Genomic DNA, 17,515 nt, shown 5'->3' with positions numbered 1-17,515 from the left:
GATTTATAGGTGAACATAACGATTTGTTTTCCATTTTAAACACTATTATTTAGGAATTATCTAACCATAAGATGTTTTGTGATAGAAGTGTAACATACATTTTTCTAAAATTTAAAATATATATCATCTGTATTCAATGTTTTATTTGCTTGGTTTAGTTGAATATGAATTTTATTATTGTTTCTTGTGTTCTCTTCTTTTTAATTTTTTTACATAGTTCAGAGAACGTCTCTGAGAAATATTTGACAAAATCAATGTCCGTCTATACACAAGTTTTAACAAAATTGGCAAATGCTGAACCACTGGAAATCCGATCTGCTCCTTTTATTGTAGGAGTAATGGTTATGGTGAATGAATCGCTGTTTTCAATTTGTACAGGAACTTTAATTGATCTATCCTGGGTCCTTACCGCAGCTCATTGTTTTGATGACACTACAGACGTGATGGTATGACAAAAAATAATTTACATCTTAATACAGTTTTTGTAGAATTTTTGTCAATAATTAGTCATTATTACTCAAAATATATCTTGTTCGAATTCGTATTGCTCACTTTGAAATAATTTGGAAGCGATTTTATTATTTTCAGACTTTTTCAAAAAAGTCCCTTAAATTAATTATTAATTTTTAGGTTGCTGGAGGCATTGATGATGTACATAAAACTAAAGAACATTATCAATTGAAGATGGTTGAAAAGAAGATACGTCATCATAAATTTTTAAACAAGTATCATTTCTATGACATTGGATTACTAAAGGTATCACTTTTAATTTGTAAATGCAGATTTTTTCAGTAATGTATTTTGATTTAAAAACATAGTTAATTTAATTATCAGCATTCTATGTTTTTCTCAAATTTGTAATTTGGCCTGTTGAATTTTTATAATTTTGTTTTACAGTACAAAACTCCCTTAACTTGTAACTGTGTTATATTTTTCAGACTTACATTTGAGTAATTTACAAAACAGTATATTAATTTTGTATATATTTTAAAAAAAATTAGGTTTCGACTCCATTTAATATCAGTACCCAAGTCAGTGTAATACCTTTGTCAAATGAAAAATGGCCGCAAGATTTTCAAATGTACAATAGGAGTTGCAGTGTTGTCGGTTGGGTCGGTGACATCACACCCGGAAAAAAATTTTCGAAAAAAATTTTCCGAATTAACGTAACTGCAAGACATGGAGATAAGGGCTGCCCTTGCATAAAAATGTACTTTATACAACCAAGTTTTTATGTGACCATTTATTTAAATTATTTCCCACTTGTGTTGTAGGTTTTTTAATGCAAGATTGGTATGTATAAATATATATAGTGAAGATGTCGGGTTGTGCAAAGGTGCAGCTGGAGCTCCTCTAATATGCAATAACAAGGCTGTAGGAGTCACGCATTCTGTTTATTCGCTAGAGATGTGCAAAATTTCAAAAATAAAATGGAAAGAATTTGACTGCACAACTGGCACGACAGTATTTATTTATACTTGTCCATTCTTAGGATGGATCAAAACGTATGTTCCTTCTGCTCCATCATTGCCGCTTAGTTGTAAAGGAGAAGCATTAAACTATAATTATTTCCTTTTTATTTTTATAATGTTAATAAAATTCTTTCTAACTTTTTCCTAATCTCATTTGAAATTTATTAATAAATTTATATTTATATTTTTTCAGTACTGAATAGTGCATTCTTCTTCCCTCTCTTTCTTAGCTGTTTTCTCGTCTTTCTCCCATTTTAAACTTACTAATTTCTTTCCTGTTCCTCCAGTTGTATGAGGTAATGATAAACAATTCTGTCTTTTCTTTATCCTATTGCTAATAAATACAAATACAGTGCTAATAATACAAGTACACGGAAACAAAATAAAAACATGATACTCTGGTTAGCATTTACACTACCCCAGAGTACCCGATATTCCTCGAGGTGATTGGCAATGAACCCTGCCATTCACACTAATTAATTACATGCACACACCACAATTCATTCCCATTACTCCAGTGCTCAATATTCCTCGGGGTAATTGGCAATAAGCCCCTCCTTTCCAGGCAAATACATTAATTTAAATAAATAACCCATCACATTCATGAAGGTACAAGGTCTACATTCAATTAAAAATATTTACAGCCCTGAGATATTGCATTAGTGATCAGTACCTGCTGCCGTGCCTCAAGGCCACACATTTGTGATGTATTTTTTTCGTTGAAGACTTAGATCTTTGCGGACTTAAAGTAAACCCCTCAAAAACCACCTTAATTGCTTTCGTCAAGAAAAGAAATATAGAAATACAAGGCTTACGTTTCTATAACGAAATGGTGCAACTAAATACAATACTGTTAAGGAAACTAATGGATTATAGTTTCACCGGAACTATCTTGAATTGGTTATCCAGCTTTCTCTCCGACAGAAAACAAATAGTCAAAATAAAATCATTTAAATCATGTCCCTTTGCGGCTTCCTCGGGAGTCCCGCAAGGGTCTCATCTTGGACCAGTTTTGTTTCTCTTATTTATTAATGATACCATCTTGCTCTCACTTCTGCTCAATTTTTATTATTTGCTGATGATCTGAAAATCTATTCCATATTCACTTCTCCTTCCGATTGCTTACAATTACAAAATTCTATCAATAACGTGCTAACCTGGTGCTCCAATAACAAACTTGCTCTTAATGTTTCCAAATGCTACACAATTACATTCTCTCATAAGAAACAACCTTTTATTTACCTTTTAACGCGAGTTGAGGTCGTAAAGGATCTTGATGTACTTTTTGATCAAAAGCTCAAGTTTAAAGAACATATTTCTTCAATAAAAAATAGATCTATGAAGATGCTAGGTGTCATCATCCGGAGCACCTATGAATTTAAAAATCCTCTATGTTTTGTCCATCTTTATAAAGCTTTTGTACAACCCATACTAGAATATGCTACACCTGTTTGGAACCCATTCTATCTAAATTATCAAAAAATTCTTCAATCTGTACAAAACAAATTTTAAAAAAACTTTCCTACAAACTCAATCTTCCTCCGAATTCTGCCTACCCTGGAATCCGCTCTGAATTTAAACTTTTCGAACTGGCACTAAGAAGGGATTACTTTGATATTGTTTTTGCATTTAAATTATTAAACATTCTCATTGATAGTCCCTATCTCCTCTCTCAACTACAGCTACATGTCCCTTCGTACTCTCTTAAAACCTATAAATTATTTTATATTGAATTCCAAAGCTCTAACTACAGGCTCTCTTCTCTACACAGAATGATGATCAAGAGTAACAACATCTGCAATAGCATTGACTTCTTCAATAGTTCTGTGCAATCTGTGAAAAACCTTATACTACAACCTTAGTTGAATGCTTTTATATTTCATACTGTACAAAATTATTACAATTTATTTCATTTACTGGTTCAACTAATTCTCGCACTCTAGTCTTATTACATATTTACAAAGAGCATTATTTTCATTAAATATGTACCTAATTATTGTAGTTTCAGTTGTCTTTCAGCTTTATTTTGTTTCCTCTGCCTTATTTGATTAGTAATTATGTCTTTCATTTTTGTTGTTCAGTTTTTACTCTTTATTTGTATTTTTATATTTATCATTTATATTTACCATTTATATTATTACCATGTATATACGTCCTTATTCTTTTTATATATATTATTTGTATTTTTACATATATTATTTATATTTTTTGTTATTGTAAAATGTCTTTTTTATAGTGGATTTCAATCCGTAAATAAATAAATAAAAAATGACGTTAAATACCTAGGAATAATCTTTGATAAGAAATTATAGCAAAAAGTAAAATATTGCTAATAACCTCAAGAAGAACCCTAGGCAAATCTTGGGGATTAAAACCGAAAATGGCCTATTGGCTATACACGGCAGTAATAAGACCCAGAATAACCTATGGATCACTAAACTGGTGGAACAAAGCTCAACGAAAAGTAGCTACCCAAACATTAGGCAACATACAAAGACTAGCAAACCTTTGTATCACAGGGGCAATGAGAACAACCCCTACAAACACTAGAAACTCTGCTAAACCTATCTCCATTGGAAATATTCATACAAGGAGAAGCTAGGAAAAGCTCACTTAGGCTCTAGAAACAATTAAATTGGAAAGGACCTAGGGCATATAACCATAATCAACAAAATCAGACACCCATTATTAGAAATGGGGTCTGATTATATGATCCCGGAAACATTCTTCACAACTTCCTACAAAGTCTCAATGGACGACTTTGAAGGAGAGGAAGAACACATGAGAGCATCAGATACAATGATATGGTTTACAGATGGCTCCCAAACAAACGAAGGAACCGGATCAGGCGTTTTCTGTACAAGCCCAAAACATAAGCAGTCAAATTCATTAGGGAAGTACACTTCGGTCTTTCAAGCAGAAATACATGCCATCAATGCTTGTGCCATGGAAAATCTTAAAAGAAGTTACACTGGCAAAAAATTTCTCTGTAAAAGAATCACATCAAAATTAGTCAGTGAATGCACCCAAAATCTTCAAAACCTGGGGAAATACAACAACCTGATGATACCTTGGGTGCCAGGGCACAGGGGAATTTATGATTTATGATAATAATGAGAAAGCAGTCTGGCCATAGGAGGATCTGCAAGATTATATTATACAGGCCCCATTCTTAGGATAACAAAACCAAGATAGAATCCTTCATCATAAAATGGATCCAAAAAAGACAAAAATAGAAGTAGTTAAACTCTAAATGTACTAGTCAGTAAGTAAGCTTATGCTAAAACAATTCTCACCAAGACTGGCAAGCTCACTGGTTCAATTAGAGAGGGGTAAACTCAGAGAAATGATGGTATACCGATCATTGGCATCTGAGAAAACATCTATACATCATGGGCATACTCATTGATGATCCCATTTGTAGATTATGCGATGAGAAGTAAGAAACAGACACCCATATCATCTTCGAATGTGAAGCAACTGCTCAATGGAGATTTCACCTAACATATGGAAAAAACTTAGGGAATCAAATTGCAGCAGCAGCAGTCAATGACCTGATACTTCTAAGGAGAAGGATTGAGTCTATTGCACTGAACTAAGAAGGAACAATAAGCCAAAAGGCTGCAGTGCCTGGGGAGCGCAAACCCCGCTGCTTCCTAGTATCCTTTTTACCATACCATACCATAGATCTTTGCAGTCAGTTGTTACATGCTCTATCATGATAAGTTCTACACACAATGAACACCTACATGGTCTCACTTGAAGGTGTCAGTGTGTGATCTTGGTATGGCCAATGCACAACTTGGTAAATATGACCTTTTCCCTTTTAGACCTAGCCTCCACAGGCCAGATACCGATGTCTTTTTTACATTTATATAATTTGTATGTGATTCTTTTGTTCCAGCAGATTCTTCGTTAATTTTTTAATGGATTAACAATTGTAATTCCACTGGACATAAAGAGCTGGTGGGATCGTTTGGTCTCATTGTGGCTAACTTCATTGCCTTATCTGCTTGTTTGTCCTAATTGTACTAATGTACCCAGGAACCATGCCATGACAATCTTTTCCCCACTGTCACATTTTCATGATCAATGGGTCTACAGATGCTCTTCTCCTGAGTTTCTGTATCCTGCTTAGGGAGTTTATCTATATGAATGTATTTTCTTCTTTTCTTTAAATAATCCCTAGCATGAAGGAAAAGGCATTCAGTTCCACCATTGATATACTTGCTGATGAGGGAATAACAATGTTTCTACCTCACTTACCATGCAAGTGGCAGCATCCATGCCCATTGCCTTCCATTTGCAAATGGAGTTTATTTTTGAAAAATCAGGGGATGTATCTGTCTTTCCATTTTATCATATTCCATCGGATGAGAACTGATGGGAGTGCCTATGGTGGGCTTTCAAGAGGTTTTTCCTTCTCTGCTCTGTACACGGTTACTCTCCTTGCTATTATTTCCTTGGTTTTTATGGCCGAAGGTCTCATTCAGATCCTACATTGTGTGTTTAAAAAAAAGTGTATTAAGTTTAAGACTAAGTAATTTTGTTTTACAAGGAGGAAATTAACAAATCGACAAGTTAATGTAGTAAACACAGTTGGGAATTACATAAAAGATTCAAAATAATAATAATAATTACCTAGAAGAACGTGAATCAGTTCATTTTTTATAAAACTAATTGGATTGTATCTGGATGAATCACTACGATTACTCCTATTGCAGATAACTAGAAGAAATTAAAATTCAAGAATGGTTTATCCTAAGTGCTTTGTCAATGTACTACAAACAAAACCCATAAAAATTCAAAATTTTCAAAAAATTATAAATTATCTTTTTTTGTTTCTTTGTATCTGTTAGAAATCTTGTAGTATGAATATAAATTTGTATAAATATGACAGATGTTAAAATTTTAAACAATGTTATTCAGATTATTTTTAGCAGTAATATTGTTTATAGTACAGATCCTGTTTGCAGGCTTTGTAGAGACTCGCAATTCATCAAATTACTATGCGACCAAATTCGAACCTCGGATTACTAAAGGAAAAGATGCGAATATTGAAGAAGTACCATATGTCGTGAGGATTGTTTTTGGAACCGCAATATGTACTGGTTCTATTATTAATGAGTCATGGGTTTTGACGGCAGCCCATTGTGTGGACACTACCGAAAAAATAAAGGTCAATATATGTTTGGATATATAATTTAACTCAGTAAGATAAAAGCCAACAACATACTTTGTATAGGTCTTTGCAGGAATTGATGATAAAACTGACAGGACAGGTCAAGAACGAGATGCATTAAAAGCATATATACATAATGATTATAGCAAAGGGAAAATATCTAAACATGACATAGGACTTATCAAGGTATGTCAATTTCTATTAAACAATGGTAATGCTTTACAAAAATACTTTAAATTAAATATTTATTCCTTAATTAAGAAGAATATTCAATAAGTATTCATATAGTCTGTTTTATTATTTATAAAGTCCCATTTGCTTAGCTTCCACATCTTTCCAAGTCGAAATAAGCTAGAGTGAATGTTTCATCTTTTATGTTGAACACTCTGCCAAGCTTGTGATATGTTTGACTTGAATGAAGTTCAATAGCTTCCCTCAATTAGTCGTCAAGTCAGAAGGTTTGTGGTTCATCTTCATTCCTCTCATTCCCAGAAGCAAACTTTTGAAACACCACGGGCAGTGTACTCACTTATTGTTTACAAGCTGCCTTTACCATTGCAACACCTATATTAAATTCATACAATCAGTGTACGTGAATTATGGCTTTTGAAGCTGTGACAAAGAAAAAAATTTTCATAATTTACAATGAATTGTTTAATACGCTTTTTCTTTATGAACTGATGCATTATCCTCTTGGTATTAAGTTATATAAACCCCTAATCATCCTGTATAAATAGAAATGTTGTAAAAAATGAAAAACCACATGAACTGTTCTGGTTATCTGGAATATTGTAATTGTGAAGTTACGTTGAATCAATAAACAAAAAAATCATGACCCTTTATCAAAACAATATTATAGATTTTTTTTTTTAAATATTCCTTGAAATGTTTTGGAATTTTTCATTTTTCTCTACTCCATTTTCACAGGTTGAACCTTTTCAACTCAACAAGAAGGTTGGTATAATTGAACTATCAGGTGAAGTGTGGCCCCAAGAAAGAAAATACAAAAGACCCTGTTTAGCTGCGGGGTGGGGAGTCCCAGAAATTGGTGAAAAATCGGTAACAAAATTACAAAAACTTGACGTAATTGCAAGACATGGAGAATTGGGCTGCAGATGTTGGCAGACGTAGGTAAAATTTATATCTCCATTATTACATTTTTCTCATTAATTTATATTATTTACATTTTTTTTTATATAGATTTCACAATAAAAGGTTGGTATGCCTACAAGGTCAGTCTGGATTTGGCGCTTGCAAAGGCGACTCAGGAAGTGCTTTAGTTTGTGATAAAAAGGCTGTTGGTGTGGCACATATGATTTATTTGATTCAATCATGTAGTTCATTCAGTTTCGGCAATTATGATTTCAAATGCTCAGATACTTCTAGTGCATATATGTACATATGCCCGTACTTGGACTGGATACATAGCTATGTGTCAAATGTTCCTAAACAGCCTCTCTCTTGCAAAGGATGTCAAATATCACATAATTTAGTGTACTTTATGTCACTATTTGTTACTTTACTATTTTTAAAATTTTAAATACTATGTCAAGTCATTTATAGATTGTGTATATTTAAATAAAATTATTTTCTGAAAATAAATGACAAAAACATCTTGCTTCAGTGATTTTTCGACTAAGCACACTGACTAATTAATAATAAAAGGGATGTGAATATAAAAGGTATTAATTTCTAACTTCACAGTAAAACAATAAGAATAAGCTCAGTTAATGAAGAATTTAGGTTGATGAGGTGATATATAGACAGTTTGATAGCCTCAGATCATTCTAGGCTGCCTAATCTCACTTGTGTTAATTGTAAGATTATTTTGTCATTGATTCATCTTGAGTTCAACAAACCTATCACTTAAAATGGAATGCATCTGACAAACAAATCCAGCATGAATAAGCAGTTCAGGATAAATTTTGGTAATGAATTCTTAGGAATATTTGGGTAGAAAAGTCAAATCAGAAGGAAAAGAGAAACACAAGAGAGAAAGTTTCCTAGCTGAACAATCACAATCACAACAATCCACATCAAAAATTGATTTGATGTACTGCTCAATTCCATCTTTGTTTGGTTTAGTTTCCATTTATTTGAAGAGTTTATAAAGATGATTATGCATACTATGGATTTTTGTTCCCTAAGCACTGCAGCTTTCTGGCTTATTGTACTTTCCTAATTCCTTAGTTCGAATCGATCATTCTCCTAAGAGGTCATTGACTGCCGTTGCTACAATTCCTTTCTCTGGGTTTTCTTGGTATCCCAGGTCATTTCTCCATTGACCAGTTGATCCACATTCAAAGAAGATATGGGAGGCTGTTTCTTCCTTCTCATCGCATAATCTACAAATGGGGTCATCATTGAATATGCCCATGTCGTGTAGATGTTTTCTCAGATGCCAAATTGTCATACCATCATTTCTCTGAGTTACCCCTCTCTAATTGGACCAGTGAGCTTGCCAGTCTTGGTGAGAATTGTTTTAGTATAAGCTTACTTACTGACTAAGTAGCACCTCGGGGGCCGCGGTAGCCGAGTGGTTAAGGCGTCAGACTCTTGGCTAGTAGATCCCGCAATCGTGGGTTCGATCCCCACCGTCGCCTCTGGACTTTTTCTGATGCCTAAGGGGACCAGTGGCTGCAATTGAAAGAAATTGACACGCACTCATCAATGGAAGGAGCGGGATCGGATCTCAGCGACCCTAAATTTGGTCCTAACCACCTTCAAAAATGAGTTTCTTCGAAGGAAGAACATCGGCACATTGAAAAAACAAAAAATCCTATCCTATGTTGGTTTTTGTTATCCTAACAATAGGCTCAGGGCCTATATAAGGTAATCTTGCAGATCCTCTGGCCTGTGTGTCTGCCTTTTCGTTACTTAATTTTCTCTAGTGTCCTGGTACCAAAGATTTCATCAGGTGTTGTATTTCCCCAGGTTTTGGAGATTTTGGATGCATTCACTAATTTTGAAGTGATTTTTGACATGCTAATGTAGCTGTTGGCTAGCCAATCTCATAAGGATTTTTTTGCCTGTCCCTTTTAAAAATTTCTAAAGCACAAATATTGATAGTATGTATTTCAGCTTATAAGGCCAAGGTGTACTTCTTAGAGTTTGATTGCTCATATTTTGGCTTGTACAGAATCCAGTCTCTTCATTTGTTTTGTAGCCATCAGCATACCATATCATAGTATCTGATTTTCTCTTGAATTCTTCTCCTTTGTAGTATGTTGAGACTATAGGATTGTAAGTTTTTCTAGGATAATGTAGTTAGCCCCTCATTCTAAGGATGGGTGTCCGATTTTATTAATTATTGTAATGTACCCGAAGTGTTTAGCTGTCCCATCCAATTTAACTGTTTCTAGAGCCTAAACGACCTATTCTTCACTTCTCCATGGAGGTAGGTTTAACAGTGTTTCTAGTGCAATTAATGCGATTGTTTCATTGCCCGTGTGATATATATGTTTGCCAGTCTTTTTATGCTGCCTACGTAACCAGTAGCTTGTTTTTCCTATGCTTTGGTCCATCAGAGTAATTAATATATATAGATAGCTTATGTATTCTTATTAAAGCCTATGAAACAAATTACTATACATTAAAAAAGGTTGGGCAAGGCAGTTTGAGCCAATAGGGTGCAGTTCTTTTGTTATAGACAAATCTGGAAATTTCAAATTTTCGTTAGTTCATAGAAAAAGAAAATATTTAACTTAACAAAAGTAAATTTATATTATGTATTTTTTTCTAAAACAGAGTAATAATTTATGTTTTAAACGTACATTGCTTAAATAAAAATATATATTGTATTCTGAATTCTACAAATCTCTTTAGCAGCTGACTACTAGGAACAGTTAAATAATGATTATTTTGTCAGTGATTTGTTGGGTTGCTGTAATAAATTATCTTGTAGTTTATGGTGATACTGAAGATAACATCGAAGATGAAATTGAAGAGGAAGATGCAGTACAAAACAATTTTCCTTCATATTTAGTACTCATTAAAGGAGAAAAAAACTGTTTAGGGAGTATAATTTATCCTAAATGGGTGATCACTGCTGCACATTGCATCGACGGAAATTCAACAATAAAAGTAAAGTATCAGAGTCAGATTAAAATTAAAATTGTTTATCAATGTTATTTTGCAAACTTTTAGTTTTGTTTGAAAATGACCTTAAAACTAATTTTGACAAAACTTGGTTATTTTTTTAATTGTTCAGTAAGAAGAAGAAACTATTGTGAGATTTCCTCTTGTGCCCTGCAAGGTGATGAACCTGCAATTTGATCCTTACTTATCATCAGTGTTTAGTGCTGAAAATGGCAAAATGCTCAAACCCGTCTGACAGACCAAGATGATTGGTAAGGATCAAATTTCAAGTAGAACTATGTTAATGATTTTTTTTTTGTATATTTTAAATTTTAAATTTTTGTTATTTTTTATCAAGGAGTCAGCCAGGTTAAGGTATAAGACTGTTTTTTTAAATATTATATTTCCCAAATTTTCAGCTTTCATATAGCCATTTTGGGGAATACATATTTTACTGTTTCCATCATTTTTTAGTTTGCTTTTAGCTGATTTATTATATTATTTTTGTTTCTAAATGAAAGGTGGACTAAAAATATGAAAAAACGTTGTTTTTTTTCCCAGGCCTACTAAACAGTGAAAAATTAGGAAATAAGTTTGTTGTTTTTCAACATTTGTGTTTATATTTAACTTTTAAGTTGAGCTAGATTAAAATATGACATTTTCAGGTATATCATGGCAATAAAATGTCCAAACCTGACAACACTTACATTCACCCTAAATATAAAAAAGGATATTTCGCTGAATATGATGTTGGGATGCTTTCGGTGACTATCATTATTCTATGTCATAATGTAGTTAGTATTTTGTATTATATATTTTATAATTATGGAAAATTATGATATTTAGTTTGAGCGGAAGTTAATCTTTTCATCTGGAGATAATATAAAGTTTCCAAATCAACCAATGGACAAAGAACATAAAGATTGTTCCATAATGGGTTTCAAAACTTTAAAATCAGAATTGAATTCAACAGCTAAATCATATTATCACTATGATGTTACTGTACTGAGAGGCTATAACTCTTGTCCTTGCTCAAAAGAGTATGTCGAAATAATATCAACTCATTTGTGGAACTGTAAATTAATATTTATTTCAGCTTTTTCAATGTAAGACTGGTTTGTGTCAGTTATCCTGGCCACTGCCCGATGGAAGGTGGCTCAATTTTGGTTTGCAATGGTGTACTGTTTGGCATTGGACATGTGAGCTATAACCCACGCCAATGCGCACACAAATTGCAATTGCTATCACACCCGTTTGGTGGTATGAATTGTGTGTTTGCCTTCACAAAATCATGCAAATTTCAAAAATGGATTAAAAAGTATATTCAAAGCACACCGATACCAAAATGTACTTCTGAGAAAGAGTATAAGTGGTTCATTTTTCTTATTTTTGTATCTATTTTAGCTATGGTTGTTGTCTATTCCACAGTTTTATTATAAATAAATGTTTTTAATCAGTTGATATTCATTTTGAAAATTTGCACATTTATAATATTTAATGAAAAGCATATACCACTATGAGCAAACTAATAGTTTATATCTTAAAATCTAACAATATTACTAAATTGCAAAGAAAAAATTTCAAACTAGGCATCCTTGTAGATAAAACTTGTTTTTCATTAACATATTTTCCAAGCTACACAGAAAAACGAAAAAGCAACAACGGAAGTGCTCTTCAATGAATTAAGAAAAGAAAGAAAATCTAAGTTAGAATGAAGGTACAAAGAATATATTTAAATTAAACTAAAAGTTCAGTTGTGAGTACACTTGATGTATAGATCGATGTAGTGTTGTTGCTGTGCGGAAAGACTGATGAAGTCAAGTCCACTTATGCTGCGGTGCGGGAAGATGTCAGGTGTGTGGTCGTTGTGAATCAAGGCATAGAACACAACTGATTGTAGTGTGGCGGGCGAATAATAATAAAAACACCCGTATTGTTGAACAGAACTGAAACGAACGAATTCATAATACAAAATAACTTGTACAAAATATTACTGCCTGAAACGTCTAACTTTAAAGAAACGGAGTGTGTGCTGTCTTCTTGGCGGTTGAGACGCGACTGTCCAGTTGACTGGACTTAACAAAAGAAAGGGCCATTTCCTTAGTAATTTAACACAAAAAAAAAATCAAAAATTTTTTTATATTTATGAAGGGATTTAAGATTATTTATTGTAATTATCGTATTTATGTGCCAGTGTTAAATTAATAGATTGCTGCCATTGACCAGTTTTAATAAAGGAAATGTATTAAAAAAAATTAATTTTTTAAATTGTGAACATTATTATGAAGATGTCCAGAGATTTTTGAAATAATAAAGCGTATTTTCTGTTGCTATGTATTGTCATATTTTCCAACATAGATACATACAGATTTAATGATTTAATAATTTGGTCATATTTCTACTTGAACGATCATTAGTAACCAATTTTTAATTAATTATTTAACATACAAGACTTCTTGAAATACCTTGGAACTAAGACAGTTGACAAGTGTGTAAACAAGTGGAACAAGTTAATTGAACGTTAATAATTTACATGTTTACATCTTTGAATGGATCAGATTGCTGTTCGTTTTAGTCACTAGAAAGTTTTTGAAGGGAGTTTATATTAGATCAGTAAACTATTAATAAAGCATAAATCTTTTAATGTTTTGAATTTGTAGAAAATAATTTCTTATAATGAATAAGAAAAGTATTGATATTAATAATTCGTTATTTGATAAAATTGTCTATGATGTAAAGTTTGCCAGTTTTAACATAGAAAATAGAAGAGTATCATTAACGATCATTGGCACATATATCGTTTTTTTTGTTGTAACTCTTATAGTTATGGGACACACTTGTTATTACTATATCAAAGACAGAGACTATGTAATCATCATGGTTCATCATTTTGTGTTAACAATAGAGTCATTGATTGCTGTGACTTATTCCTATATTAAAAGGGATAATGTACATTTCTTAATTACAAGTAAGTGCTAATTAATTTAAAAAAATCAAATTTATTTTGAATTATTAAACATAATGTGTCGATAATTTTCAGATGCGAAGAAAAGTTTCAATTACAACAGCCCTTCAATGGTTTCATACATGAAAAAAATCGTGAAAGATAAAGTACCAATTGCAAAAAAAGTGCATTATAGTATAGTAATTTTCCCATTTTATGTTTTGATAAATGACATGTTATATTCCTCCATGGAGAAGTATTTCTGGGGTGGAGAATATCTGTTATTATACCCGATTTACACAGCTTTAGATCTTGAAAATTGGTTTTTCTATTGTCCAATACTTGTTTGGGAGATGTCTGTGATTTTCTTTGTAATTGTAGTCATATCTGGGATAATTGGACTTATTTTATTAGTATACATTCACTTAATGATAGAATTCAGCATGCTAGAGCATGCGATAATGAATATGAATAAGATAATTGAAGAAAAAATTGAAATGTATTCAACACCCAAAATGTCAGAGGATGTGAAGAAAAACATCATTAAAAAAATACAAAAAGAATGCATGGATGAAATTGCAAGGCATATGGATGATATAATAATGTAATTAATAAAAATTTACTTATGAATAATAAATTACAAAATTGAACTTTTGGGTTTATTAATGATTATAAATGACAAAATGACAGAACAAATATTTCAATTTTTGTTATAATTACAGATATTTTAATAATGCAAAAGGGTATTTGAATTTTATATACTCTAATATAGTGGTAGCTGGTATCATGATTACTGTCTGTACAGGCGTAATATGTCTTTCAGTAAGTAATAATTCGTGGAAATATAAATACTTGAAACGTGTATTCTAATAATCATATTTTAGTTTTATGTATAGTTTAAGGCCTCTTCCAGATGAGGCGGTTTGGTTAATTCAACTAAGTTGCCCGGTTGACTCAATTTACTGCTATGTGTAGAATCTTTGTTTACTGGTTTCACACCAGGCAATTTGTGGAATCTACCTCTTCCCAACAGGAGGTCATTACAATTTTAGAACCTGAGAAAGCAGGAGCAGTTCTTGTGCTTGCTCTTCTGCAAAAGGAGAAGCAAAGAAGGAGGAAACCCAGTAGAAAAGTGTGGGTTTATTTGTTGTTATAAAATTGGGAAACAGGTGCTTTCTCTCAAATACTGATGTGGTCCAAGCATTGCTTCTTTTAATTTTATCACTATACTCCTCATACTTCATGACCCATATCGTGGAACTAGTACGAATATCTTCAATGAACTGCTCCACATTGAAACTTGCAAATGCAACGCTTTCCATGATGAATTCAGTTGACTCAATTTGGCGACTGGTGTGAAGGACGACTGACAAGCAGTGCCTTTTGTGTTGAGTCAACCAAGTCAAGTATGAAGGGGTTGGGGCAATTTCCAAACATATTGCTACTAAGTTACATTCCTTGACACCTGTCCATCCAACTAGTTGAATCAACTAGCCACCTAGTCTGAAAGTGGCCTTAGATTATAAAAATAATTATTAAACAAGGTTTTTTAACAGGAAAACCAGGCTGTAAGGATGAAATTTTTTGGAATTTTTGTAGTGCAAAATATTTATTTGTATGCAGTTTGCTGGATTGGAGAGTCGATTGCTAACAAAGTCTGAAATAAATTTTTTACAAAAAACATATTAAAATGATTTTTGTGATAACATTTTTTTTTTTCAGAGCGAGAACCTCAGAATAGTCCTATACGACATAGAATGGTGGAATTTTCCCAAATCATGCCACATGTCGATTCGGCTGATGTTAGTGCGATTGATGAATCCATTTTACTTCTATACATTTCTGGGACAAAAAATACAATTAGAAACTTTCATGGATGTATGGATCAGCTCTTGTGGACTAAATGCAAATTTCACAAATAAATTATTTTCCTCTAATGTTTCAGATGGTGAAAGGTTCATATTCGTATTTCAATATGATCATTCAATCACAGTAGTGGTTTGTTCACAATTAATTGAATTTGACCACATTGTACCTTGTGTGAACCTTTATAAAGATATCATTTAACATTAAATGTTGAGCTGATTTATTATATATTTAATGGAATTTAAAAAAAAAAATTGCTCATTGTCTAAATATTTAGCTTTCAATTCTATTGTCTATTAATTATCCTATTCTGAAATTTCAATAAAGCACTAATTAATAATCATTTCTAAACCAACTTGTTCAATAGAACTTGATCTTGTTTAGCTCTAGATGCATGGTAATTCTCTTTAGAGGAGCTTCTTTGAAAAGATATGTTAAAAAAATGTCCAAGTTGAACAAAGAACTATTGTGCTAAGTTCAAGGAGAAGTTGTAATAAAAACTTGTGTGTACTTTTTTACACTTTACCTATAGAATATGGGGAAATTTTTTGCAAAACATGAGAAAATTATTTGTATCCAAAAAGGCACGAACTTTATTTCATTTTGAGTCTCAAATTCAATGTTACACATCACATCATTGTATCCAAAATTTCTCTAAAACCCAATTGTATTTTGTATAAAACCATAAATAAAACTTCAGATCCATTTTCAACTTCATTATTAGCTTCTTTCCATGTACGTTTGTTTTACAAACCTCAACAGCTTTTAAACGAAGCACTAAAATAGTAGAAAAACATTCTCTAAAAAAGTCCTAGAATCAAATTCCCTCATCAAAATTATACCTTCCAAATAAAAACAATAAATAAAGTTCCTCCACCCTGGAAATGTACTGTACATCATACCTTTTTAAATTCAACTTTTCATTTAAAAAAAACCACCTTCAACAATACGGCATAAAGAATTTAAAAGACTTTTTCATTAAAAAAAACCACCTTCAACAATACGGCATAAAGAATTAAAAAAACTTTTTCGTTAAAACCAACCTTCAACAAAATGGCCTTAAGATTAAATTTTTTCCCATGTAAATATAATAAGAAAAAGAAGGCCAACAACAAAAACCACAAAAAAAGAATTTTGGTTTTCGTCTGGGTAGGCAGTTACCCTTTCTTCAATAAAAAGACTCATCATGGAATTGACCCTTCTTTAGATCCATACCCAAGAAAGTGTCCTACCCCTAAAGTGGTTCAGCACTTTCTGGTGTGCCTCTTTGCTTATTTTCATAGGCCTATCTAAAGTAGCTATACCATTTCTGGACTAATGCTTTGGAGCCATATAAGGTATCAGCAGGTTCCTATCTGAATTTGATTTTTTGTTTTAACTTTGTGACTTTGACCAGCGTGTAGTCATGTTTTTCTCCATCACTTTGTTCAGTTCCACTTTTGACACGCTTTGTGATGTGCCAATTTGTGATTCTGGCCCAAAGGATGTGAGGGATTGTAATTATATATTTAAAAAATAAACAGGAATGAAACTTTCAGTTCCTTCCACGAGCTTTCAAAGAATATATCCCCTTCACCAGGAGTTTGAAACTTTATTTTAACAGCTTAAAAGGCTGATAGAATGAACAACTATTCAAAATTGTGAAACCATAGATTTCACATACATTGATAAATAAATATTAAGCTCATTCGAGTACCAAATCATACATGAAAGTACATTAAGTAATACTTTGTAAGACAATTACTAGTATTCAACAAAGACACTCCATTTATGACTTGTTGAGATTCAAATTGCAATTTAATTATTAAATTCATTAATTATTTTGTGGTCCAATCGACCAAATAACTTCTTTCGATTAATTAATCTTTATGTAAGGTATTGGTTGAAATGAGAAAGTTAGTGTCACGACCAGGATTCGAACCCACGACCTTTAGCTAAATACACCGCTGCTCTCACTTGAGCTATCTTGACTTG

General features: G+C 32.3%; 3 protein-coding genes across 5 annotated transcripts; all 3 read left to right on the top strand.

The window, feature by feature from the left end:
- The first annotated feature begins 159 nt into the window (after positions 1 to 159).
- On the top strand, positions 160 to 1,612 carry LOC112127490 (chymotrypsinogen A-like). Its single transcript, XM_024228568.1, has 3 exons — positions 160 to 446; positions 631 to 756; positions 1,275 to 1,612. Exons 1-3 carry the CDS (start codon positions 165 to 167, stop codon positions 1,281 to 1,283), a joined length of 417 nt encoding a protein of 138 aa, XP_024084336.1. The 5' UTR covers positions 160 to 164; the 3' UTR covers positions 1,284 to 1,612.
- A 4,746-nt stretch (positions 1,613 to 6,358) lies between these two features.
- Positions 6,359 to 8,322, top strand: LOC106670539 (trypsin V-B-like). 2 transcript variants are annotated; one of them, XM_014400985.2, is made up of 4 exons: positions 6,359 to 6,651; positions 6,718 to 6,840; positions 7,582 to 7,781; positions 7,855 to 8,322. In XM_014400985.2, the coding sequence occupies exons 1-4, from the start codon at positions 6,391 to 6,393 to the stop codon at positions 8,192 to 8,194; spliced, it is 924 nt and encodes a 307-aa protein (XP_014256471.1). In that variant the 5' UTR covers positions 6,359 to 6,390; the 3' UTR covers positions 8,195 to 8,322. The 2 variants fall into 2 exon arrangements, with proteins under 2 accessions (XP_014256471.1, XP_014256472.1); XM_014400986.2 differs by having other exon boundaries at positions 6,360 to 6,651; positions 7,582 to 7,785; positions 7,855 to 8,294.
- A 100-nt stretch (positions 8,323 to 8,422) lies between these two features.
- LOC106670594 (kallikrein-4-like) lies at positions 8,423 to 16,218 on the top strand. 2 transcript variants are annotated; one of them, XM_014401078.2, is made up of 8 exons: positions 10,505 to 10,737; positions 11,397 to 11,525; positions 13,556 to 13,699; positions 13,772 to 14,279; positions 14,398 to 14,497; positions 15,232 to 15,330; positions 15,398 to 15,553; positions 15,621 to 16,218. In XM_014401078.2, the coding sequence occupies exons 3-8, from the start codon at positions 13,558 to 13,560 to the stop codon at positions 15,669 to 15,671; spliced, it is 1,056 nt and encodes a 351-aa protein (XP_014256564.1). In that variant the 5' UTR covers positions 10,505 to 10,737; positions 11,397 to 11,525; positions 13,556 to 13,557; the 3' UTR covers positions 15,672 to 16,218. The 2 variants fall into 2 exon arrangements, with proteins under 2 accessions (XP_014256568.2, XP_014256564.1); XM_014401082.2 differs by lacking the exons at positions 13,556 to 13,699; positions 13,772 to 14,279; positions 14,398 to 14,497; ... (1 more) ...; positions 15,398 to 15,553; positions 15,621 to 16,218 and adding exons at positions 8,423 to 8,582; positions 11,578 to 11,771; positions 11,828 to 13,547 and having other exon boundaries at positions 10,559 to 10,737; positions 11,397 to 11,495.
- The last annotated feature ends 1,297 nt before the right edge of the window (positions 16,219 to 17,515 follow it).

This window comes from Cimex lectularius, unplaced genomic scaffold (assembly GCF_000648675.2).
Source record: "Cimex lectularius strain Harlan isolate CLEC.00 unplaced genomic scaffold, Clec_2.1 scaffold153, whole genome shotgun sequence".
Classification (NCBI taxonomy): domain Eukaryota; kingdom Metazoa; phylum Arthropoda; class Insecta; order Hemiptera; family Cimicidae; genus Cimex; species Cimex lectularius.
Note: the sequence above shows the minus strand (reverse complement) of the source record. Positions and strands in the feature narration are given on the sequence as shown.